This window comes from Ursus americanus, chromosome 11 (genome assembly GCF_024610735.1).
Source record: "Ursus americanus isolate L20-20 chromosome 11, mUrsAme1.1.p, whole genome shotgun sequence".
NCBI classification, from domain to species: domain Eukaryota; kingdom Metazoa; phylum Chordata; class Mammalia; order Carnivora; family Ursidae; genus Ursus; species Ursus americanus.
This window is the reverse complement of record NC_142137.1, coordinates 57,655,463-57,681,820: the sequence shown is the minus strand read 5'-3', so window position 1 is coordinate 57,681,820 and position 26,358 is coordinate 57,655,463. Positions and strand designations below refer to the sequence as shown.

The window sequence follows — 26,358 nt, the reverse complement described above, 5'->3', positions numbered from 1 at the left end:
TACACAAAAGGACAGAGTCCTTCTTAAGATGTTGACATCAAGTGGGTGGATGGGGGGAGGGGCACAGAGAAGTAATCAGGCAGTTGGGACTGAGGGGGGTAAGTACAGGTCTACACAGAGTGCGTGGAGTCAGGGTACTTGACTCTGTGGCCAAGGAAGAAGGTCTCACAGGGTCAAGGACATTGATGCTGTTCTGAGAGACTGCTAGCATTAGCCAGATGAGGGCAATAAGGATGAAGGGGAATGGACTCCACGTAAGGGAAGAACATGGACAAAAATAGCAGAAATGGTAGTAGAGATGTGACTTTGTTTTAGGAATAGCGTGCAATTCAATAGACACTACCTGAAATCAAATACAGTGAATTTATTTGTGCTTCAGTTATTCATAAATCAAACATTTTTAACATGAATTTACATAATAATGCAGCTCAGGATTGAACATAATCAGATGAATCACACTTGGAGATACGAGGTAACAGAATTTTGCTTATTGTCTGGATAAGAGATTAGTAGAAGACTTTAGGAATTGATTTTGTTAATGTAATTATAGATTTAGAAATGCTTGATAGATTTGAAGGTGTTTTTCACTAGCATGATTTAATCAAAAATTTACATAAAAGAAGGAAAAGAGAAGAGATCATAATATATTTACCTTGAATTCTGTTTTTTGAAAGTTAAGGCAATATGAATTTGGTTTGTGAAAAATATATATGTTCCTGAAAAAAATTATTTATAACAGGTTATTGTCATCATATGCAATGGACTAGTACTACATGCTAAGTTTCAGAGAATCAAATAATTACAAGCAAAACAAGGTAAAGACAGAGGAAAATTTTAAAAAATAATAATAACAACCCAGCAGAACAGTGGTTGCCAGGGGCTGAGGGTGGGGGAAACAGGAAGAGGTTGGTAAATGGATACAATTGTTCAGTTATAAGATGAATAAGGTCTGAGGATCTACTGTGTAACATGGTGACTATAGTTAATAATACTGGATTGTATCACTGAAATTTGCTAGGAGAGTAGAATGTAAATGTTGCTGCCCCCTCCCCCCAAATTGGCAAATGTGTGAGGTGTTGGCTGTGTTAACTCGATGGGGAGAATCTTTCACAATGTGTATCGATTCATCACCATGTACGTTAAAATATCTCATAATTTTATTTATCAATTATATGTCAGTAAAGCTGGGGGAAAATAATAACAACTGCATTGAATTAGATGTCCTAAAGAGACAAAAACGATCCCTCTCAGGAACGAAACTATTTTTATCTTCATCGACAAATAAGTCTGTGAGGATGAGCTGAAACTGGCCTGAGATCTGTTTGGCTATTAATATTCCATGTGGGCAGTCAATTCAGCTATTTTTCTTTCTAACATTTTTACTGGATATTATATCAACATCAGACTTATATTGGTTTAACTCCTTTGAATGATAGCTAAAAATTAATGGCTTCTATATCCATTATATTTAATACGCACAAAAAAATTTTATACTTACTGAAAACATACACAGAAGTCTTCAAAATCCAACCATATTTCTTTAGAAACACTATTATTTATTGTTGCAAACTCCTCCAGTGATTTATCCTGCGTTGCTGTTGTCTGGCTGACCAAATCTCTTTCCAAACCAAATCCTTCACCCTGATGGGCTGCGTCGTTCAATCCGAGGTCTATCAGTTCATCTGTGCGTAGCAGAAGACAAATATGTCAATTGCATCTACGTTGTGAAGTATTAAGTTATTGAGGTAGGGAAAATTATAGAGGGCAGTTTGCCTATTGAAGTCTACTTTTGAAAAAAAAAAATGAGGCGATCATTTACATGCAAGCCTCACATTTGGGGAGGTCCATGCAGAGACACATTTTCATACACTCAGGAGAATGTCATCTTAACTTAAATAACAGAGTGTTCAAAACTTTTGAAATCACTTTCATAGGTTTGTGTGCCCATTCTTCACAGACTATAAAGACATAGCAGAAATTAGCTAGTTTAGGTTCTTAGCATCTGCTATAGGCAGACAGGTGCGTGTAAGAGGGGAGGGGATAGCTTATGCACCAGAAGAAAGGAGAACCTGGGAGAACTATTGCAATAAATACATTTCAGAAGCCATTGAACTGCTCCCCACAGTTAGCGATTCTGCATCTTATTTATGTTGACCAAGGAATGTCATAAAGTTCTTACAGACTTCTTGAATCAAAATGTTACATATGCACATGCCACATAATGCTTTTTTTGGATTTGAGGATTGGCCAAGTCTTTATTTAGGAACTGAGGAACTGGCAACAGTTTCCATGCTTTGATCATCACAGGCATGTATTAAAACACGTGAACTGTACTCAGGGGCCCTTAATCAGATCATCTTTTATTTTGACTTTAAGCATGAATTTAACAAGTGAGATTATCTGATTTTTCTAGCCCAGAGTAGATTAGACTTAACACATCAGAGGAGATACTGGAGACAGGCCACCGAGGCCCAGGGGAAGGGACAGCTAAAAGCTGCAAGAAGCAGAGATCCCTTTGTGCTTTGATGTTCGTGAAAGTCATGAGAAGATTATTAATTTACCTTTTCCAAGTATAACTTGTGAAATAATATTACCCTGTGAAGCGAAAGGAACACATTAAGAAACCACTTACAAATTCAACAAAACATGTTAACTATTTAAAGCACCAATGCTTTTAAAAAAGGCTAATACTATCTTTTAATCAATGAAGAAATAGAATTCTGCAAATAGTTACTAAAACATGACAAAACAGAAACTTTGTTTTTAACCTTAAAGTTCAAAGATGTGAATTTAATTAAATAATTGGCTGAGGGTTTAAGTTTGTGATATTAAAACACAAAATATGAGAGTTTATTAAATGAGAGTTTTTAAAATAACAGTTCAATTAAAACAATAATATCCTCAAGTAGTTATTCTGCTTGGTATGAAGCACCTGACGTTATTACAGATCAAATATAATGAGATTATGAATGGCAATTAATATACAGAACCTGGAAAGGTGAGTTTCAAATTATAAAAATGGCTCTTCCAAATTTTAACAGGAAAATGAAGTTGAATTCATTTGTGTAACTCCGTTTTCTCTGTGACACAATAAAAATATGCATAAAGGTAAAATGGTGCAAACTCTTACAGACACGTGCTGGGTGATGGCAACAATATTTTGGATGATGTAAAGGGCTGCAGGTGATAACAGAGCAGAGCTAACTGAGAAGCAAGTGAGAAGCAAGCCCATCCATGCCTCAGGGCCCCAGAAATGATTAGCAGGCATCTGAGGAGGAGGGAATGTTATAAGGCCTCATATCAACACACAGGAATGGGTTAAATGTCTATTTAAGGAACAGATGAATCCCCATTTTGCTGCAATCCTTTCTGCTTTAGCATCTAGTCTTCTTCTGCCTAAACGGGACACTGGACATTGCTTCATGTGGAGAAATTAAATGAGCAGTCTCAGATGTGGGTTCACAGGTACCGTGGGAAACAGGAGAAGCTACTCTACAGAGAGGAGAGGAATTACGTGAAAGTCCACATGCTGAACTTTGAGACTCTCGGCTCCTCTGTGCTGCTTGGCGGCAGTAACACCAATGGATAAGTGTATACCAACCCCTGTGACCCATTCCACCCCGGGGAGGGAGATTAGAAGACTCTTAACTGGAGAAACTGAGTAAGGCCAGGGAAAAACCCCCAAGGAATCTACATTTGGAGCTAATCCCACCCCCAAATGAAGCTCATTTATCCCCAATTGTCCCAAACTAATTATCCTACAGCTGACAAGCTCTAGCCATTCTATAAAGCACCTTCAATCAGCAGCTAATTAACGTCATGAATTCTTTAGATATATATGTGCAACAAAGTATCACCAGACAATTGAGGAAGGAGACTTACATCAAAGAAAGAAACTAAAGGGTGTGGGTGGGGAGATTAATAGAAAACAGAAACAATTATATAGGGATACATTTTTTAAATTGGTAATATCAGAAAGATCAGAGAATACCCATCCACCAAATAAGAAACTTCGACAAAAATACGATCAAGAATGAGAGCTCTTAGAAACTAAAAATAGGAAAGCGAAGTAAACTCAACAGAAAGTTTGGGTGACAAGGTTGACACAAAGACAAAGAGATTAGAGCTATAAATCTTTTAGAAGAAACATAGGGGGAAAGCTTCATGACATTGGATTTGGCAGTGATTTCTTGGATCTGACACTAAGCAACAGCAATAACAAATGTAAAAATAGATAAATTGGACTACATCAAAATAAAAAAATTCTGTGCATCAAAGGACACAGTCAATACCATGAAGATGCAACCTGTGGAATGGGAGAAAATATCTGCAAATCATGTAGCACGATAAAAGAGTAGCATCAACACTATATAAAGAACTGATGCAAAGAACAACAAAAGAACAAATAAACTAATTTTAAAAATGGGCAAAGGACTTAGCTATTTATCCAACTGACCAAAAAGCACATGAAAAGATGTTCAACATCACTAATCATTAGATAAATGCAGGTCGAAAGTATCATGAGATACAACCTCACACCCATTATGATGGATACTATTATAAAAAAAATCAAAACAGGAGTGCATTTGGTGAGGATGTGGAGAAATTGGAAGTCTTGTGCACTCCTAGTGAGACTATAAAGTGAAAAAGAGTATGGTAGTTCCTGAAAAATTAAAGTAGACTTACCATGTGATCTAACAATTCTACACGTAGATACAAACCCAATAGAATTGAAGGCAATGTCTCAAAGAGATAGTTGTACACCCATGGTCATAGCAGAATTATTCACCAAGTGTCCGTTGATGGATGAAAAAATAAAGAAAATGTGATAGACAGACAGATAGATAGATAGATGATAGATAGATGATTGATAGATAGATAGATAGATAATAGATAGATAGATGTTAGATAGATAGAGGAATTTCTTTCCTTTATTGCCTCCGCTGTAATAATCCTTACATAGCTAGAATACAGATTCAGCAAAGACTTCTGAAATAAACAAATCTGAAAGACAGAGGAAAGTGGAGGTTCACCATAGTGAGTGAGGACAGCGGTGCTAAATACTTATCTTCCACAACCAGGGGTAATATCTAAACTGATAGATCAAGAAATAACAGAATCCTATCATTCAATAAACACGTAACTGCATCTGCTGTATGCTAGGCATTTTCACCAGTCCTGAGAGAAAACAGTGTATGATAAAATCATCATCTCTGCCTTCATAAGGCCTACTATGTGGAAACGTAGAGCTACAAGCCAGAAAAAAACACAAATAAAAGTGATGGACTCTGGGGAGGAAGACCAAGGGCATAAGGAAAAATAGGACAGATGGACAATTTTTATGCTGTTGTTGACTTTTTAAAACTTGTATGGGATAACTTAAAACTAAAGGAAAACTTTAAAATGTTAAAATCCATTCATTCTCTTTACCGGATTTCTCATTTGTTAGTCTGCTTTTCAACTAAAACTGAAAAAACATTGTTCACCTGTATGCAGTTGGTGTGCCCCGCAAGGTATCTTATGCCATCTAGAGAAGTTAGTGGAAATGAACTAGGGTCCATTCACCTAATGAAATATTACGCAACTTTAAGAATAAAGACACTCTTTATGTATAGATATGAAATTAGCTCCAGTACTTATTAAGTAAAAACTCTTTTGTTAAATTTTGAATTGTAAAATGGAGGTTATGGAATATTATGTGTGTGTTTCTCTGAATTTGCGTAACAAAATGCAGAAAGTGTCCTGTGGAATGCAGAGCAGTGAAAATGAAGAAGTATATTAGTAGAAACAAGAGTTCTTCATGTATGCCTTATATTTTTATTTTTAAAATTTTGAAAGATTTATTTATTTATTATTTATTTATTTATTTATTTGAGAGAGAGTATGAGCAGGAGGAGTAGAGGAGAGGGAGAGAGAATTCCAAGCAGACTCTGCTGAGTGTGGATCCCGACCCGGGGCTCCATCTCACAACCCTGAGATCATGACCTGAGCTAAAACCAAGAGTCGGACGCTTAACCGCCTGTGCCACCCCGGGGCCCCTTATATTTTTATTTTTGAATATACGAATATATTACCTATTAAAAAATAAATACACTTTGACACCCATCACACTGGCAAAAGTTGAAATATCAGGCAGTATAAATGTTGGCCATGATGCCTTGCAAAGAAAATTCTTATCCAGGGCTGACAGAAATGATATTGATACACCTGTATTGGAAAATTGTTTGGCATTTTGTTGCAATGTTAAATGGGTGAATGCCCCATGACCCATCAATTATGTTCCCAGATTCACATTCTGGAGCAGGACTTCCTAGTCTAGCGTCCCTTGGGGCCCATGGTTAAGATTTCAGGAATCCATGAACATGGGGAGTTGAAAAAAAATTCATCTTTAGTCCAAGTTGAGCATTTTCTTCAGTTCTCAATTTATCAATGCTGGTGAGTAAGCCACAATTTTATTAGCAGTAACTGTGACTTTATCTATGAAAGAAATCACACTAGTTCACATATCATTACAGTTGTTGCAAATATCTTCAAATATCACATGTGTCGATCACTGTTCTGAAATTGCACAACTATGAGGCCCATTATTAGGTTTCAAATAGTCATGTGTTACTCTCTACAGATACACCCGTGACCTGTAGCTGGCCAACCAATTGGCAACTACACTTAGCAGTCTTTCCACCACCAAACAGTGAGTTATGTGTTCTCATGGCGCTAACCCAAACAGCTGTTCTGTTTTCCACTGTTCCCTATCATCAATGCTCAGCTAATGCGCAGACTCAGATGAGTTGTTGTCATTGTGGATTAAAGTTTTACAAAATTGGCAAAGGGAGCCGTAGCCCGTAAAAGGTAACAAACCTTGGAACTCAGGGAACTCTGACACATGTGTACAGGGACACACAAGAATAGTCATGGTGACACTGCTTAACGATAGTAAGAAACAAGAAGCTCCCACTGTTTATAGCAGCACTATCAGCAATAGCCACACTATGGAAAGAGCCCAAGTGTTCACTGACTGACCAGTGGATAAAGAAGAAGTGGTATAGATGTGCGATGGGATACTACTCGGCCACCAAAAAGAATGAAATCTTGCCATTTGCAGCAACACGGATGGAGCTAGAGTGTATTATGCTAAGCAAAATAAGTTAGAGAAAGACAAATACCATATGATTTCACTCATATGAGGAATTTAAGAAACAAAGCAGATGAGCATATAGGAAAAGAAAAAAAAAGAGGGGAAGCAAACGATAAGAGACTCTTAAAGATAGAGAACAAATGAAGGGTTGATGGAGGGAGGTGGCTGGGGAATGGGCTAGATGGGGGATGGGCAGTAAGGAGGGCACTTGTGATGACAAGCACTGGGTGTTTTACGTAAGTGATGAATCACTAAATTCTATTCCTGCAACCCAATATTACACTTTATGTTAACTAACTAGAATTTAAATAAAAATCTGAAAGGAGAAAAAAGAAACAAGAAGCAATGAATATAGTCATTAACAATGTGGAAGATTAAAAATAAAAGTAGGTTGGTTATATATTAGATACCTTCAATCCATGAAACGAATGAACTGTGACACACAACAAACATCATCAATGATGCTACGTGAAGGAAGTCTCAGAGGAATTAAAATGAGTCCATTCAAATAAAATTATACCACAATTAAACTAAAGTTATATTGCTTATAAACATGTGTTTTCCTAATTGGCAATATTAGAAGAGTATGGGCTTGGGGCGCCTGGGTGGCTCAGTCGGTTAAGCGCCTGCCTTCTGCTCAGGTCATGATCCCAGGGTCCTAGGATCAAGCCCCGCAGGCTGCTTCTCCCTCTCCCTCTGCTGCTCCCCCTGCTTGTGCGGTCTCACTCACGCTCTCTCTTTTTCTCTCTCTCAAATAAATAAAATCTTGAACAAACAAAAAAGAAGAGTATGGGCTTGATCACCAAACTCTGAATGGCAGATAAGGAGATGCACAGGGAATTTCTATAAGGAACAAATATGCCAATTTCTAATCTAAAAAGCTTATTTTTTAAAAAAATTTTATTTATTTATTTGACAGAGAGAGAGAGACAGCCAGCAAGAGAGGGAACACAGGCAGGGGGGTGGGAGACGAAGAAGCAGGCTCCCAGCGGAGGAGCCTGATGTGGGGCTTGATCCCATAATGCTGGGATCATGCCCTGAGCCGAACGCAGACGCTTAATGACTGTGCCACCCAGGCGCCCCTAAAAAGCTTATTTTCATAGTGTTCTTTATTCTCCCCAAATGCACGTTATACAGTCTTTTGTATATAATGTATTTCACAATTTTTAGAAAAGGTATTTTATAATTAAGAATTGGGCCAATAATAAGAGTAACATGGTTACCTGAGATACTGTTCCTGTCGATTGGCTTAAGTCTGGCTGGCTAATGGTGGTGGTTTCATCATTTTCTGTAATGGATGACAAATCAATTCCTGGAGGCACCCCTTTCTTAATAAAAGATTGTACAAAATGACTAATGAAAAAAACAAAATAAAATCTTCTGTTAACCTTAATTTCTTATTTAAAGTTACTAATAAATAACTGCAGTGTTTTTATGGAGGTATAATTGGCATATAACGTTGTATTAGTTTCAGGTGTACAGCATGATGCTTTGATACCCGCATATATTGGAAGATGATCATAAGTCTAGTTAACACCCATCACCACACAGAGTTGCAATTTTGTTTCCTTGTGATGAGAACTCTTAGGATCTACTCTCTTAGCAGCTTTCAAATATACAATACAGCATTGTTACCACAGTCATCATGCTGTACATTGTATCTCATGACTTAACCTATTTTATAACTGGAAGTTTGTACCGTTGACCCCACTTTACCCTTTTCACCCACCCCCTTCCTCCGGCAACCATCAATCTATTCTCTGTATCTTGGGTGTTTGTTTTTGGTTTTGGTTTTTTAGATTCCACATGTAAGTGAGATCATATGGCATTCTTCTTTCTCTTACTAACTTATTTCACTTAGCAGAATGCCCTTAAGGTCCAGACATGTTGTCACAAATAGCAAGATTTCCTTCTTTTTTTAGGGCTGAATGATACTGCATTGTACATTAAATAACAGCATTTTGTCAACAGTAGAAATTTCTGGTTTCGTTCATTTTATCAACTCCTTTTACATCTAATAATGAATTTTTACTTCATGTTAAAAACATTGACTTGCTTTCTACACTACTGAAGAAATATCTCTATCAGTCAACACATTGTTATAAAAATTTTCTGAGATGTTATTTTAAAACTATGTTGGTCATCTTTAAATGTTGTAGGAATTTGACAATTATACTTGATTTCACTCAGTATCAGAGTAACGTATCAGTGAATGGGACTCAGAGTCAGAAATTTGAGTGAGTCCTGAGCACTTGAGTTTATAACTGTGACATTCATACTAGCTACTGAAGTGTACAATATTTCCGTTCAAGTAATTGCTGATATGAGCTTGAATGGCCATTGTCATTCCTACAAGTTCATAGGCACAATAAAAAGACATTTGTTATAGTAAATACATTTTAGGTTATGTACTTTTCAAAGATAAAATTAAATTTCATGTATACAGATTTCCTACACTTTCCTTTTTTTCCTTACTTGTGTTCAGTGAAAGTTCTTACTTCAAGCTCTGATTTACCTGAAATCGCCACTAGAGGGCAGCACAAACATATTTGTAAGGTTCTGATTCCCACTAGGCCAGGAGCCAAGAATGGGCAAATTTGGCACGTTGCTGCAGAGACAGTGTTCCAGGGAAAAGCACTTGTGAGAGCAGTCACTCTCAAGGACTTGCCAAAAAAACCGCTTGCACTCATGTTGACCTGAGAACTCTGACGGCGCAGCAAAGCAGGACAAGGGACCTTTCATGTAGGATGAAATGTCATTCACATATCTTTGGTTTTGGCTCTGCCAGATTGAATAAAGAAGCTAGGAAATTCATAACAGATTCGAACACTGACTAGATTAGTTGAATCCAATCAAGTGTCAGAGTCACCTAAATCTGGGTTATAGACTTCCATCCACCTTGACCAGATAATAAAGCTGAAAGGCATAAGAAAATCCAGTAAGGGGGTCAACTCGGGGAATTCAGGCCCATTTGTGCCTACTGACAGCAGAGATTCTAGAAGTCTGGGTATGGCATTTTGAACCGTGAGAGAATTTGTCCTGGTGGTCTGCAGCTCTGGCTTTCAAAATCCACAAAATCTCTGATTAGTATGCAATCTCAATCAGTTGAGAGAGAATTAAAAATTATTTGGAGTAGAAAAGTCATTTAGTAGGTAATATTAAGTACAAAATTTTTAAAAATTATGAAGCACTAACATTTTTATATTAAGTTCGGGAAAATTCTATGTGTATGTGCTATTTTGTATTTGTGACATATGAAAGAATTTAGAATGTTACATAATCCAACAAATTAGGCTTTAAAATGTATGGCGTATTTAATTTTCGCTTCATGAGTAAGTTACAATGTATAAGAAAATGTTGATTTGTAAAAACTAATAGCATATATAGGAAAAATTAAGGTTCTCAAAATACATTTTGATTATTTGAATTTTTATAAGGATTTAAATACTTGGCAAGATTTTATTTGTTATGATTTTTGTCTTTCAAAATATTTAGGGAGATAACAAAATATAGTGATATAGTAAATGCCACTTAAAATGTTTAAATAAATTTGGCAAACTAAGGTTATTTAAAACTTTTATGGATATTAATAGATGCAGGCATAAAATAAGATTTTATGAAAAGTTAAAACCAAAGTTTGAGGAAAACTAGATTTACAAATTTGTAACAGTAACCAATTTTTGAAATCAAGGTAGCAGCAAACTGTCTTTTCGGTTGATAAAGCTGTCCCTCAAGGCTTGACATTACTAACTGCCAAGGACTCTCTAGAGGAGCACTGCCTCGGGGTCCCTCCCAACCCACTTCTCGGTGGTCAGTTGTTGGTGCATAGAACTGACAGGAGCCTTGATGGTAAATGTTTTGAAGAATCTCTCTAATATTTTCAACTTAAATAGAGTTCATACAATGTCAATTAACTGGCTGTGATGTAGAGAGGCTCTAAAAGTAGAACAATGCAGTGAACTGACTTCTGATCTCCAGTTGCTTTTCTTCATCAGCTGACATTTCTGTCATGGACCTTACTATGTCCAAAGAAGGCTCACCCGCAGCTAATGGTCCTTGTGTGACCTATAATGTAAGCCATTCAAAATGTTTTATGACGTTTTACTTAATTTTAAAAGACATTCAACAAAGGACCAAAGCAGAAATGTAAAACTTGCTGAAAAATCTCAAAAGAAGCACGGCCACGTCACCACTATTCAGATCATGGGATTCTAATGTTGCCAGCACCCCATGAGCCCTGCCGAGTGTCTCCCCAGCACGGCCAGTCCTCCTCACTGCAGAAATCCACCATCATGACTTCCAATACCATGGATTGCTTTTTATTTTTCTTTGCATAATGTCTGTTAGAATAATTAAAAGCAACCCATGTACTTTTTATACCAGACTTCTTTGGTCTGATATTTTTGTGCGTGGCGTTCATCCATGTTGGTTAGTGAGGCAGTACTTTGACTATACCCACATATCACTGTACCCCATGTGTCTTCGGTTTTACGTGGGTGTGTCTAGTTGCAGTTCTCTTTGTGTTTACATTTCTTGATGTCAGAACTTCCTGATTCTTGATTTTTTTTTTTCTTTTGGGATATTTGCCATTATAGTTTTAGTTTGTGATTATTCCCCCTGTCTCTCTATCCTCTATTTCTGAGACCCACTTGCAAGTATGTTCGTCTTTTTCAACTTGTCCCATTTGTTTTTATTGTACTTTGCCTCGTTTATTTATTTATGTTTGGTCTTCATCTTTCAGTCTGGATATTATCTCTGATGTATTTTCCATTTTGCCAGTTGTCTTTTTTATTGTAGCTAATCTCTGATGAAACACATCCACCAAATTCTTACTTTCAGTCATTGCTGCAGTCTTGAATTCTTGAATTCCTAGAACCCCTACTTGATTTTTAAAACCATTTTACATAGTATTATTTATTCTTATGCATTGCAATGTTATGGATGGATAATTGACGTATAATTAACTGCACAAATTCAGACTATAAATTTGATCATCTTTGACATATGTATATATCCATGTATTAGTTACTGATCACTGCATAACAAATTAGCACAATTTTAGTGGTATAATCATATCCTCCACTCATATCACTCACTAATTCTTCTCCTTTTTGCTGTTTGTGGACTTCCTGTTCACTTCTCTGAACTCATTAGAAATTTTAGATCCAGGATAATAGTCTTTCTTTCTATCCCTTTTGCCATATTTAAACATTAGTATATTTGGATTTCTCCTCTTCCTCCTTTTACTTCTTGATTGTCTTTGTTGTTCTATTTAGGGTTTTTCCCCTCTGAGAGTGACACACTTCATCTCTCTATGACAATCCTCTGCTCTTATGATTTCATTATCAGATAATAACCAAAAGCACTCGTTCGTGCTCATGTTTAAGTAAAACAAAGTACTTTACTCTTCTAAAACAGTAGCGAAAGCTGTAAAGCCAGGCATAGTTACGCTTTATTTTAACCTATTCAGAATTTATCTTATCTACTTATTACTGTGAAAAAGAATCTAAGAATATTGTTTTCCTGTAATCACTGCAGTGATACAAACTTTAGTGCATCTGTCACCAAAGCATACGTTTCTAACCACGCAACTCACAAAATACTTCATTTGTCAACAAGATGTTTTTGTGGGAAAGAACGTTCCATACTTACGTTTCTGTTGGAATTGTAAATGGACTCATCCTATAATTCAAAAATGGACTTGAAATTTCGAGATATTGTTCAGGCTTCTTTATTACTAATTCTGAAAGAAACAGGTGGTGTGGTGTACCTTTTTTTAGTCTTCCAAGATTTAAATGCATAACTTAACACCTATTGTCCTACTGGATTATATTAACTATTTATCCAGCAGATTTCAGAAGAGGGAAATAAGAATGTACTGGGATACGTAGGTTTTGTATTGAAAGGCCTTATAGATCCTGCCAATATTAGATGTTTAAAGTCTACTTCTCAGTTGCTTTCCGGACTTACAATGTGAAGCAGTCAAGTCTCAAGGGAGAAAGTTAGCAATGTCTCCTTGTTACTACTGGACATTCACTGCTACTTTGTTTTTGTTTTTTTTTTTAAGATTTTTTTTTATTTAATTGACAGAGAGAGAGAAAGAGAGAGCACAAGCAGAGGGAGCGGCAAGCAGAGGGAGAAGCAGGCTCCCCGCTGAGCAGGGAGCCCGATATGGGACTTGATCCCAGGACTCTGGGATCATGACCTGAGCCGAAGGCAGATGCTTAATGACTGAGCCACCCAGGCATCCCTCACTGCTACTTCTTTAAACGTTTTTCACTAAAAACTGTGTTCTTTTAGTTAACCTCTGCAACACAGTTGCTGAAACATGAAGAGGAAATGCAGAGTAATACCTTGAGATGATAGTATTAGGACAGAAAATGTAACAAAGCAAAGGTCATGGGTAGACGAGAAGCAGTGGATCAAGAAAGGCTTTGCGGATACTCCTACGGGACTGAAACTGATCTGCGAGGAAGAAATTCTCAATGGCTATGGCACAGAGCCCAAACACAGCAGGGTGATCACTGAAATTAAACATAAGAGATGATTGTTTTCACAAAAGCTCCTCCAACAGTGGAAAGGATAACTATTGGAGGGGGAAAAAAAAGTGAAGCTTTGACACAAGTACATAACTTTGCTTGCTCCATGGTAACTTCTAAAATGATCTCTCTCTCTTTCCCTTCCCGTTAATTTTCCTGTTAATTCCTGTTAATTTTCACCTTAAATATTAAGCCCAATAGATAGAAGAAGGACAATTACAGGGTGAGCCTTGAGGTGGTATACCACAGTTATGGAATCCCACCAAGTTTAGATTTTCTTCCCCAGTTTCCAATAGAGCCATCACTTACCTAGAATTATACTACAATCAGTAGTGAAATCAGGAAAGGTCTGCAGGTTCAATTTTTTCCCCTTCATTCAACTATTCTTTGATGTTCTGAATGAGCAACTGTTTTAAGTGTGGCTCTACACGTTGAACTGAAACATAGCATTTAAAAGCGAAAGATTTTCTTTCAAGCATCATGTGAATGCTGATCTTTGGTTCAGAAAGACAGAACAGGAAAGAGGATAGACGGGAGGGAGGGAAGGAGGGTGGGGAGGAGGAATAAAAACTGGAAAGTTCCTGTTGGTAGCACTGGCAGCTCACTGCAGAAGCTCCAAGGATGTAATGAAATAATCAAGCAAGAGAGAGAGAGGCACATAGACCAATTAAAAAAAAAAATGAATTGACCATTTCTTTTTCCATCCAAGCTAGATATTTCTTTAATCTTTGTTTTTATGGCAAAGATATAACATGTTGTGCTAGAAAATCTTTGCTACCAGCTACAGTGTTTGTATCATGCAGGCAAAAAGCAAATGTGGGGAAAATTACATGGTTAAAGGTGTAATTTGTATTTTAAAAACATGCAAATTATGGTTGGAAGCAGGAGGCAGGGAACAGGTAAATATTCCAATCTATGTGGCCATGGCAGTTTTAGGATCCTAAGCACCACCCAGACTTAGGTCTTACATCGTAACCAAACCTGTGATGAAGGATTAACCACACTTGACCTGGTAGCAGGAACCCCAGCAATCACCCCCAAGAGAGGGTGTAAGCCTTGCTGCATGGGACCAAAGGTTTAAAGCATACTCCTGAGCTTTACACGATGCCATCAGTAAACTGGTGCTAGGTGTGTTCTTTGTGGCTTTGCCTTCATTGCTCATTCGGGTAACAGACCTGTGCACACAGCCCCTAAGGCAATAACCTCTAGAATGTGATATACTGTTGCTGGATAAATACAATTATGAAACAATGAGCAATCAGCAAAGATAAAGGGAGAAATTGCAAAAGCAAGGAAACAAACACAAAAGTTTTTTTTTTAAAGCTTTTTTGAACAAAGACAATTGAAGGTTTTTGGAATGAGAAAGATATATATACCCACAGGCATACAGGTGTATATACAGAAAAATAATCCGTGACACGCCAATTCTTTATCATCCTTTCTGAGAAGCTGCGAGCTCTAAATGAGGTACAGAAACACGGTACAAACTAACTAAACACAAATGGTGAGCTATTCTGCCAGGCCAGAATTTTTAAATTATTAGGGTTTTTATTCTTCTTTTTAAAATCCCATCTTCTCAGATTCATGCTTCTGCATTAAAATTGATTTTTTAATTAATGCCCTCGCTCATTTCTGTTGCCATTCCAACTTGGTGCTCACGGAAAAATGGAGTTAAGAATGAAGACTTGGAGAGGGGGGCCTGGGTGGCGCAGCGATTAAGCATCTGCCTTCGGCTCAGGGCGTGATCCCGGCGTTATGGGATCAAGCCCCACATCAGGCTCCTCCGCTATGAGCCTGCTTCTCCCTCTCCCACTCCCCCTGCTTGTGTTCCCTCTCTCGCTGGCTGTCTCTATCTCTGTCGAATAAATAAATAAAATCTTTAAAAAAAAAAAAAAAAGAATGAAGACTTGGAGAGAAAAAACATTGAAGGAGTAAAGGATGAGACCTGGATTGTGAGGAAGTTAGAAGCGAACTGAGATTACGAGCCAGGTGGGCACAGTCCCCCCCCCCCCCCCAAGCCACGGGAACCACTTTATTTCTAGACCAACAGCCATTCATAGTGGCTTAGGACAACATTCACATAGGAGCCAGTCCAGGGCAGAAGTCCCATTCCCATATTCTAAACAAAGGTCAGTTTCTATTCTAAATATAAATTAGTTACTTCAAAGACGATGTTCTACAGGGCACTCTGGAGTGATTTCACACCAGTGGCTTAAATACGTATTTACATTTTTTCTATTATTTGCTACAAACCATTTTCTATCACAATAATAACTAATATCCTCACCCAAAGAATGGCCTGGATATAGCTGGTCAGTTCAGATGTGAACCAAACTGCTCAGCTTCTGAAATGTGGAGAATTAATCCTTTAAAGACGTAGAATTTAGACATAAAATTGAACATAGGCTTTGGGTGTAACGTTGGGTGGTTTGCCTTGATACACATCTTCCATTTCAAATGAAACTGTTAGACCTTCGTGCAGAGAAAGCCTCCTTAGATTTTCAGACAACAGGAGCCATACCTTGAGCTTCATCTGTTATAACGGTTTCCTTCTTTTGACGAAAGAGTTTCCAGGCAGGTACGGGAGGTGATTTCGGAGGTGCTATGAGGGGGCAAGACCTCGTCCTAGTGACCAGCACGGGATGGCTACAGATGTGGGAAAGGCCGTATTCTCTCAGCTTCTCTGCAGAATTAGCCTACGGGCAGAAGGCACATTTTAAAAGGATACATGCAATGCCTTGTGCATTTAAACAAACCACTTTTTGTCATTACAAAAATACTGTTACCACAATGAAGTGGTAATAAAGGAAAAATAACCCATATTTCCACCCCCTAACATAGGCACTATGACCATTTGTATTTCTCTTCATGTTTTTATGTTTCTGAGGGCCCCATTTACTTATTTACAAAATGAGAGACTAGAACTAGAAGGCACTTTTCAGTTCTAAAAGTTTAAGATCCTCTGAGATTGGGGAAAAAAAAAAAAATCTTAGCACATCAGTTTTGGTCCAAAATCAATCAACCATTATTAGTAAGTTAAAACTTTGATAAGAGTGCTTAATATGTGAAGTTTTTGTTTGTTTCTCTGTTTGTTTAGTCACCAGCAACTGCTACGTAGTATTAAAAAAAAAAAAAAAGTCCACCGCTTAGTGGGTCAGGTCAATGTTGCGGTAAGTGGTTGCCGTGTCTGTTGTAGCTATGCCCTCACCCTCAAATGGGGGCCCTCCCACGGGAAATCCCCAGGATCTCTCTGGACAATGGAGCCAGTCACAGAAAGCCAGAGAAGAAAGGCTGCCCTAAATCCTGCCAAATCAAGTAATTCTCCAGGAAGATGCTTCCCCTATGCGACCGTTCAGATCTCCTGAAGCTAGTATTTTGCTTTGGAACAATTCAGAATTATGTTTAAGGAGAACTTCAGTTACTAACTGATGGCTGAAATATGCCATAAGAAATCAAAAAGTCTGTGAGAGTTAAAGTGATATATTCTGTAGCAAATTCTGGCATTCACAGTCTAAATGTTGAAACATTTAAAGTAAAATAAGTACATTTAAGTCAGTTTTGCCAATAACTATTTTTCTTCCTAGTGATTTGGCATCATCGATTTCTCTGCAAATAGCAATGCTTGAAAATGTAAATTTATAAAACAGTCATTTAAATTAGGACCAGAAATCCACCTATTAGACTATTGCAAATTATTGCCTCAGCCAGAACATGCCTTGCCCTCCTGTTTCTGTACATTTCAGTCTATACTTCCAGAAGGAGCAAGACAGGTGGGGTGTCTATGAGATAAAATAGTTCTTTCTCAATCCAGGAATTAACTAATGACTGTAAAATTAATTAATAATTGGAAGGAGCTAATCAGTGCACTACTGAGTCCAGAAAAACCACTTAAAGGTGTTATAAATATGCAGAATAAAGAGGAAAGTGATTCAATGTTCAAGGGGGGGAAAGACCTAATTAAAAAGCAGAGGAGGGGCGCCTGAGTGGCTCAGTCAGTTAAGCGTCCCACTCTTGATCTCTGCTCCAGTCTTGATTTCAGGGTTGGGAGTTCACATCCTACACTGGGTGTGGAACCCACTTAAAAAAAAAAAAAAAAAAAGCCGAGGAAGTTCTTACATCCCCTTTATCCCTTTTGTGAATGTTAGCAATTTCTTAAAAATAAAATCTGGAAACCTCTGACTTTATGCCTTATAATGGCTTTAAAATGTTTTCTCATAAATGTTCTAAAGTCTAAACCTTTTTCTACAACTTTTACCCCGCCAAGTTTAAAAGTTTCCCATCACTCAAAACGGGAACTTATGGGAGCATTTATTGATGTTATTCAATAAGACAATGCCTCAGGATAGTAACCAAAAAAAGTACACTATAAAATGTATACTTCCTCTCCAAAATAGAAGCCATGCCCAAAGTTGTATTTATAAACTGAATCATTTCCAGATAGTTTATTATTCATCAAATTTTGTCTACATATCTCAAATCCTTCTTATAACGACAACCAGATATGTAGATTCTTTACTCTTTTTGGAGCCATAAAGCATCAGAAAATAAAATTATTTAAAGCATCTGAAAATGTAAGGTTTTATGTCAAATAATTAAGCATAGTCTTAACACCTATTGTATTGTTTGAATAATCCACAGAAGTACGAACTGGATTTAAAGTAAGTAAGCCGATTCCTCACACTTCATTTAATTCTAACATACTTCAAGATACTTCTGAATGATGAAAAGTAATGCTTCGGATAATAGTTACAGTTTGATGTTGAGGAACTTTGTTAAAGGGCTTCAAATTTTCTTAGATTAGAGTTAAGGGCAAAAAGAGATTTAGGATGGTAAATTCTCACTCAGGTGAAACCCTGAGTAGGCACTCAAGAAATATTTTGGAATATTTCATGTATAGACTTGTATTAGAAGTTTCTTTGCCCAAAAGGCCCTTTCACTCCTCTGGCCCATCTTTCTTTCTTTCTTTCCCTTTCTTTCCTTCCTTCCTTCCTTCCTTCCTTCCTTCCTTCCTTCCTTCCTTCCTTCCTTCTTTTCTTTTCTTTCTTTTCTTTTCTTTTCTTTTCTTTTCTTTTCTTTTCTTTTCTTTTCTTTTCTTTTCTTTCTTTTCTTTCTTTCTTTCTCTTTTAAATAAACTCTTGCCCCAAGGTGGGGCTGGAACTCACAACCCTGAGATCAAGACTCACATGCTCTACCAACTGAGCCAGCCAGACATGCCTCAAACAGTCCAAAAGTAGGAGTTTGAGCACGTGGGTGGCTTTCTTAGAACTTGCAGATTACTTATTTAAATAAAACTAAAACTATTTAGAATATCCAAGAACAAGAAAATGGGGTAATTCCTGCCATCTTGTTCCTTTCCAAGTTTTCTTTTTCTTGTATTCTGGACTAGTTCTTTCAAGAAATGTAAGGTATTGACTTTATTTTACATATTGGTCTCATTGTCTTTGGGGCTATAATTTTAAGCAATGTACTGCATTTAACAAAATTCCATTAGAATACAAAGTCTTTTTCTGTTGATTTATCTTTAAAACATTGTATCTCATATTCTGATTTGACCAGGAGAACCAGATTAGCCTCATAGCTAATGTAAAAGAATCAGCAGGTAAATTAGGGAGGCCGTGAGACTCTAGCCAGTTCATTATAGCCTTGAAGTTCATTTATTATTTGATATTAGTTTCAGGTGTACAATATAGCGATTCAACAATTCACCCAGTGCTTACCACGACAAGTGTGCTCCTTAATCTCTGTCATCTATTTCACCAAAGAAACAGACTCTTAAATATAGAGAACAAACTGATGGGTACGAGATGGGAGGTGGGTGGGGAGATGGGTGAAATAGTTCATTTAACTGCTGTTACAGACATTGGGCTAATTCCTGAACCTCTGGGTCCCTTAAGCCATTTTCAACCCCCAGAGGAAGGATTTATAACACTCTAAGTCCTGACTCCCTCCCACATCTCAAGCTGCCTCTGAGTCTTCTCCCCTCGCTATGTGCTCAAGTTCCAGTACTTCTCTGAACCCAGTGAGCTCTCCTTCATCTCCAGACTTGCCAACAAAAACATTCCTCTGCTTTGAGCACACTTTTTTCTATTTATTAAGCTAACTTCTTAAGGCCATCACTTAAACTCTTCTTCCTTTGGGAAGACTTGCTTAGTCAACCATTAGACAGAAAGATGTTTTGCGGCTATATCGCCATATTCATTTTTCTGCTCGTTCACTCACTCATTCATTTGGTCACTCATCCAACACACATTATTTCAATACTATTTCCACCATATGCCAGATGCCTTGTATGAGCTCTGTTATACCAATTTCCTAACTTTATTACTATTGTTGGCTTCTCTGTCTTCTTCATTAGTTTCTGAGTTTTATAAGGAGGGAGTTTTGTTAGTCTTGCTCGTTACCAGTTTAGCACATAATAGATAATCAATAGATATGTGTTGAATTAACAACAAACAGGTGATCTTTTTTGTCCTTTAAATTCAAAACTAACTTTGTGTTTAAATATTAATTTCTCAGTAGGACAGCCAAGCATTCAGATGGATTATTTTGTGGTGTGTGTGTGTGTGTGATGTATTCATCCCATTCTCACATTTTGTAGTTTTAAAAAAGTGTTTAAGTACTTCCCATTAAGAGGCCATGGCACCCCACAAAGCACGGCTCAGGTCGTTTTGCTGTGCGTGGTGTTAGATCTCTGGAATACTTAAAACAAGGGCTAGGCCAGAGCCACAGAAAGGTTTCCTTTTTAAAAAACTAAGCGCTAAGATGGATGACCAGCTCAAATCTTAATCAGAGGCTTAAATTGCTAGGAGGCCAAGGAAGCACACTTGCCATTAACTTTAGTCATTGCCTAAAGTTAATTAACTTTGAATTAAAATCAGAGAAACTGCCACTATCTCTACATCCATAATGGCACATTATGCACTGTCATCTTGACAGTATTACCCCTGTTAAATGGCAGACTTTCACATCAAGAAATGGTTTCTATTCAAAAAGGACAAAGGAGGAGGAAAGGGAGGAGGAGGTGGAGGAGGAGGGGCTGGAGGAAGGAGGAGGGGGAAAAGAGGAAGAGGGAGTGATAACATTATGCAGCCTGGGCAAATCATCTAGAAGGTAAATATACTGCACAGTAAAGTGCAATAAGCAGCCAATTGAATTATTTACACTTCGACCAAGTTTTCATTGAATTTTTAATATCCAGCTGTTTTTAACGAACCCACTGAACATTTATGTTTATATTACTACCCCATCTAGTCTTCTCCTACTTTAAATGCAGTGATTTCAGAGCATATGGAATTCTATAACCAAAGTGCTAGATGTCTAGGAGTCCCCCAACGGGGTAGGATTTGGTAAGCTCCAAATACAATATTGTGTTTGTCTAAGTAGAGTGAAGAGCAAGTAACCTGGTAGACTTTACCCTTTACAAAGGGAAGGAGAAAAGTGATTTTTATATCCAATGAAAGTCTGGCCGATTGCACCCAAAGTGAACCCACCTGCTTGTGTCAAAGCCTCGTCCTGAGGGGCTGGCAGCTTATTTCTCACACACACACACACACACACACACACACACACACACACACACACGTAGGTGCCTGCTGGAACATTCTCCAGGAACCTAGGGGGTGGGGGGCGGCTTCTCACTCTCCCTTTTCCCTGCTCCAGAACACCAGTATCTCCCGGAAGGAAGCTTTTCATAAGCCTCTGATGCCTGATCTTTGTAGCTGCCATGCAGGGAATGCCTCTTGACTGCCTGGCTCTGGAGGCCAGGGGAACTTGCGTTCCGGGTCCTATGGGACTATAAGAATTAGGGACACCCAGAAAGGAGCTCATATTCCCGTCTGGCGCCCTGATTTTTCGACTGCCTCCAGGGGACGCCTCTCCAGCCAGCGGAACTTACGCTTGTGGGTCCCACCAGACTGTAACCGATGGAGGAAGAGTCGTTAACCAGCTGCCACCCCCGTGGGCACAACAAGAGGCAGCAGTTCCAGGAGTGCAGTCTCTCCGTGGAGGAGGCCTATTAAGTAATCCTGGCTGCAGCCCGAGGGGCAGATTTCTAATTAAACACACATCATGGGACTGACTGCGACCATTCCAGAGACCTCGGAGGCCAAGCACTCTGTGCTTTCCCTCTACCACACTCCAGAGTACCATGTCTCCTGGAGGGGAGATTTACACATGGCTGTTGCCCTGGCTTTTACGTCTGGCACCCCGATTTTTGCAGCTTCCACTCAGAGGAAGTCTCTTGATTGTCTGGCTCTGGTAGCAAGGGGGAGCTTGCATTCCTGGGTGCCACGGGACTGTGGCAATTGGAGAGACAGTCCTTGGCAGGCTGCCACCCCCAGGGCACTGTGCAGACAGCAAAGTGAGCCATACCCCCAGTCTTTCTGTGAAGGAGGACTCTCGGCTTGTCCTGGAGCGTCAGCCTGAGGCAGGCTTCAGGGACGTCAGGTTTGGCACACACCTAGTGAACTATGGAGTTCCTTGCTCTCAGGAGTGCAGGCTGTGGACACCATCTTGGCACTGTCCCTCTGCCTCGTTGCAGCTCGCCAGGATCTCAGAAAAGGGCTTTTTGGTCATTTGGAGCCCCAACTTTTTGTGGCTGCCAAGCAGGGGACACCAATAGAGAACCTGGGCACTTGTGAGCCCAGGACTGTGTATATTTGCATTTTAAAAGCTGCTGCTTATAGGTCTGGCTTCCAAACTGCCTGAATCTAAATGTTAAGATCCTCCCCTTAAGGACGCTGACAGGTCTTAGTACATCCTCACTGACCGGAAGCTATTAAAAATATAATAGCTTCTGCCCAGACAAGCACAAAGGTTTAGGAGACAACCAGAACCGAGGCAGGGGTGAATGACAAGCTTCATCTACTCCATGGAGCCACTCCTTCAAGACTGGGAGAGATGGTTGTTTGATCAACTGTAGAAACTAATAGAATTAAGCAAGATGAAGAACAGAGGAGTATGTTCCAAAAAAAAAAAGAGCAAGAAAACAAGATAAAAACTCAGAGAAAAACCTTAATAAAAGGGAGATAAGTAATTTGTCTGATAAAAAGTTCAGGGTAGTGGTCATAAAAATGCTCACTGAACTGGGGAGAAAAATGGATGAACACAGTGAGAACTTCAACAAAAAGATGGAAATAGACAACAGACTAGAAGAAGCAGAAGAAAGGATCAGTCAACTCAGAGACAAGGCAGTGGAACACACCCTATTAGAGCAGCAAAAAGAAAACAGAATGATGGAATATTATTCAGCCATGAAAAGAATGAAATCTTTCCATTTGTGACAACATAGATGGACCTCAAGAGCATTATGCTGAGTGAAATAAGTCAGAGAAAGACAAATACCATATGATCTCTCATATGTGGAATCTAAAACAAAGCAAGCTCAGAAACAGAGAACAGATTGGTAGAGTTGTCAGAGGCAGAAGGTGGAGGGTGGGAGAAATGGGTAAAGGGGTTATGAATTTACTTAGATAGATAGATAGATATTTTAAAATGATGGGAAACCCATACATACCATGCCACTACTAAATATTATGTGGTCAAATATTTAACATCATGGGAAAAAACTAATGATATAGTGTCAAGTGAAAAAGCTGGCTTTCACAATTTAATAAATTCATAAAATTTAATTCCACTGTGTAAAACAGCATATATATGTGTGTGTGTGTGTATATAAATATATATATACAAACAGAATATATGTACAGAAGAAAAAAATCAAAGGATAGATCCCAGAATGTTAGCATTGTCTATGTCTAGATATTTATACTATGAATATTTTAATTTCAATGCTTTTGTGTATATTTTCTAAATTTTCTCTAAATTGTTAGACTTATAAGAAAAAAATCAATTAACATATTTGTGTGTGTGTATTATCTAAAGATTACAAGGAGGTTATAATAGTTTACCAACTGTGGAGGTGAGCTCATTTAAATCAAGTTATGTTAAGAAAATATTTATGAACTGTTTATAGAAAGGTAATTTACTATTATTTAGATATGTTTACATGATTCTTACTGAAATATATAACTCATATGCCTTTTCTTTTGCTTTGAATGGAAAAAAATGATAATAATACACGAGTCTACATTTTTTTAACAAGGAACTATTGCAATCATCTAAGATAATTTTGAATGTTCCGTGTCCCTATGTTCAAGTATCTAATTTTTTAAAGATAAGTAGACTGAAATCCAGGAATAGCATTTTAATTAAATTTTGGTATGCCTTATAGGACAACAAATAATATCACTCTCTCTCCCTCTTACCTCCCGCTCTCTCTCTGTCACCCAAACACACACACCCCATAAATGGTACTATGCTTCTTGGCTTTGAGTGCTTACCATTTTTTCTAATGAAAAGATCTTTTTTTCAAACAAATAGAGGGGTGTAAAGGTAGCATATACAACCATGTGAGGAGACTGCGTTGCTGAAGAACCTGTGAAAAGAACATATATTGTGTCATGGAAATTCTAGCTGAATGGGTCCATCAGTATGTCATTCCAGAGTGTTCGAATTCCTTAATGAGAATATCTTTGTGTGTGAAAAATAGGTAAATGACCGTAAACGTATTTAATAAATGTTAAATCTCACTTATGCATCTATTTTATAGAACATCTCATTAGTTTTACCTTCACCATAATACCATTTAATTGCTTAAGAAATCATTTAATGTCACTATAAAAAAAGTTATTAGAAAAGCTCTATTATTAGTGTCACTTAGACTAGTTTACAAATGATAATGTTCAAAGGGAATGATTTTAAAATTGAAATTTTTTTAGCTTTCATAGATAAAAACTTATTTTGAATTTAAAGAAGTCCAGAACTTTCTATCATTTCAAGAAGAAAGAAAGCATAAACTAATCCTTCCATGAAGAAGGAAAACTAAGTCAGTAACTTAGTTTGAATTGCTGTTTATATATGTATTTGGCCAGGAAATTACTATTTATTTATTTATCTATTTATTTATTTCCAGGATAGTTAGCATACAGTGTTATATTAGTTTCAGGTGTACAGTATGGCTTACTTAATATTTAATGTTTCTGAATATCACTCATTTTTTCACATGTTTCTTAATAGACCTGAAATTAGTATATTTGATTCAGTATGCTTTTGTTCTTTAAAGATTCTGGCTAAAATGGTATAATTTATTTTCCTCTATTGTCTTTATTTGTAATTAAAAAGTTTGTTTTATTCCTTTACAAATTCAAACACTAATACTGAACTGTATTAGATATTTATTAAAGAATAATATTTTTAGAGCCACAAAATATGTTAGTTATGAACCAGGATCTATCTAGAATAGATTAAAATGTAAAAAATATCAAACTTATGAAAACATATTTTTACATTTAAAAATTAAACTTTGGAGCCCCTGGGTGGCTCAGTCGGTTAAGCATCTGCCTTTGGCTTAGGTCATCATCCCAGGGTCCTGGAATCGAGCCCTGCATTGGGCTCCCTGCTCAGTGGGGAGTCTGCTTCTTTCTCTCCCTCAGCCTCTCCCCCAGCTTGTGTTCTCTCTCTCACTCTTTCTCTCTCAAATAAATAAATAAAATCTTTTTAAAAAATAAAAATTAAAATTAAACTTTGTATATTTTTCATGGAGCAGAGACCTGAATCCAGGCATATATATATATATATATACACACACACATATATATATGTGTATATATATACATATATATGTGTGTATATATATATATATACACACACACATATATATGTGTATATATATACATATATATGTGTATATATATACACATATATATTTATATACACACACACAATATGTATATACATATATATAGTTAATTTATACAGAGTAAGACATATACTAATATATATTTATATACACTAATATGTAATTATGTTTTGTATTTATATAGTTTATATAATTATACATTAATATCTATGGATATTATACAATATGTACCGTATAATATATATTGTATTTTATGTAATATATTTTATATGTTATACTATATATAACAATATATAATAGATTATTTGTTATATGTTAATACATAACATGTACATTTATTAGTATATGTCCTCCTCCATGCAAACACTTCTGTGACTCTTGTACCATAAGAATTTGCAACCTTGACTTCTGTCTCACATGTAAGACTTTGCCCCCATGTGCATACGGATTTGAGAGTTTAACAATTATGGGCAAACTTGAGCACGTTTATTCAGACATGTCTAAACAGGTAAAACACTTTTGGATGACAAAGTTGTATTCCAACTCTGTAAACTCCACAGTTTCCCAACTTTAGGAAACAGCTAACATAGTGATTATTCTAGCATACTGAAGCTTACAATCCGACAGAGACTGCAGTGAGTACTGTACATCTGATGAGGGTCTTGAAGCATGCAGTGACCATTTGAATTTTTCTTTTTCCTTTTCTTTTTCTCCATTTTTACTCTTCTTCTTCCCAACGTCTTTTACATCTGCTTTTTTTAACATATTAAAAATTATATATGACAAATCTTTTAACTACAAAATCTCAAACTATATTGCTTATTCAGTTATTATGTTGAAAAGAAAGCCAAAACAATAGTGTTATTTAAATGTAAAACAATAACCACAAATTTCCCGAAACACTACTCACCTCTAATTAGAAACATCAAAATAAAGCAAGAGAAAACTTTGAAAATTGACAATGTACTGCCAAAAACATGAAGAAT

The 26,358-nt window shown here is 37.2% G+C and overlaps 1 protein-coding gene across 4 annotated transcripts in view; it reads right to left on the bottom strand.

Annotated features, from left to right (window-relative positions):
* The window catches only part of ADGB (androglobin), a 153,765-nt gene that overhangs the window by 70,272 nt on the left and 57,135 nt on the right, over positions 1-26,358 (bottom strand). For 3 of the 4 annotated variants that reach the window (XM_087865567.1, XM_087865568.1, XM_087865569.1), the window contains exons 9-16: positions 25,990-26,124; positions 24,015-24,109; positions 16,196-16,370; positions 12,788-12,878; positions 8,359-8,488; positions 2,562-2,595; positions 1,499-1,682; positions 653-716 (exon numbers count right to left, since the gene is read on the bottom strand). In XM_087865567.1, the coding sequence (XP_087721693.1) occupies positions 653-716; positions 1,499-1,682; positions 2,562-2,595; positions 8,359-8,488; positions 12,788-12,878; positions 16,196-16,370; positions 24,015-24,109; positions 25,990-26,124 (908 nt within the window). The remainder of the gene's footprint in view (positions 1-652; positions 717-1,498; positions 1,683-2,561; positions 2,596-8,358; positions 8,489-12,787; positions 12,879-16,195; positions 16,371-24,014; positions 24,110-25,989; positions 26,125-26,358) is intronic. The other variant, XM_045805294.2, reaches the window with a different exon arrangement.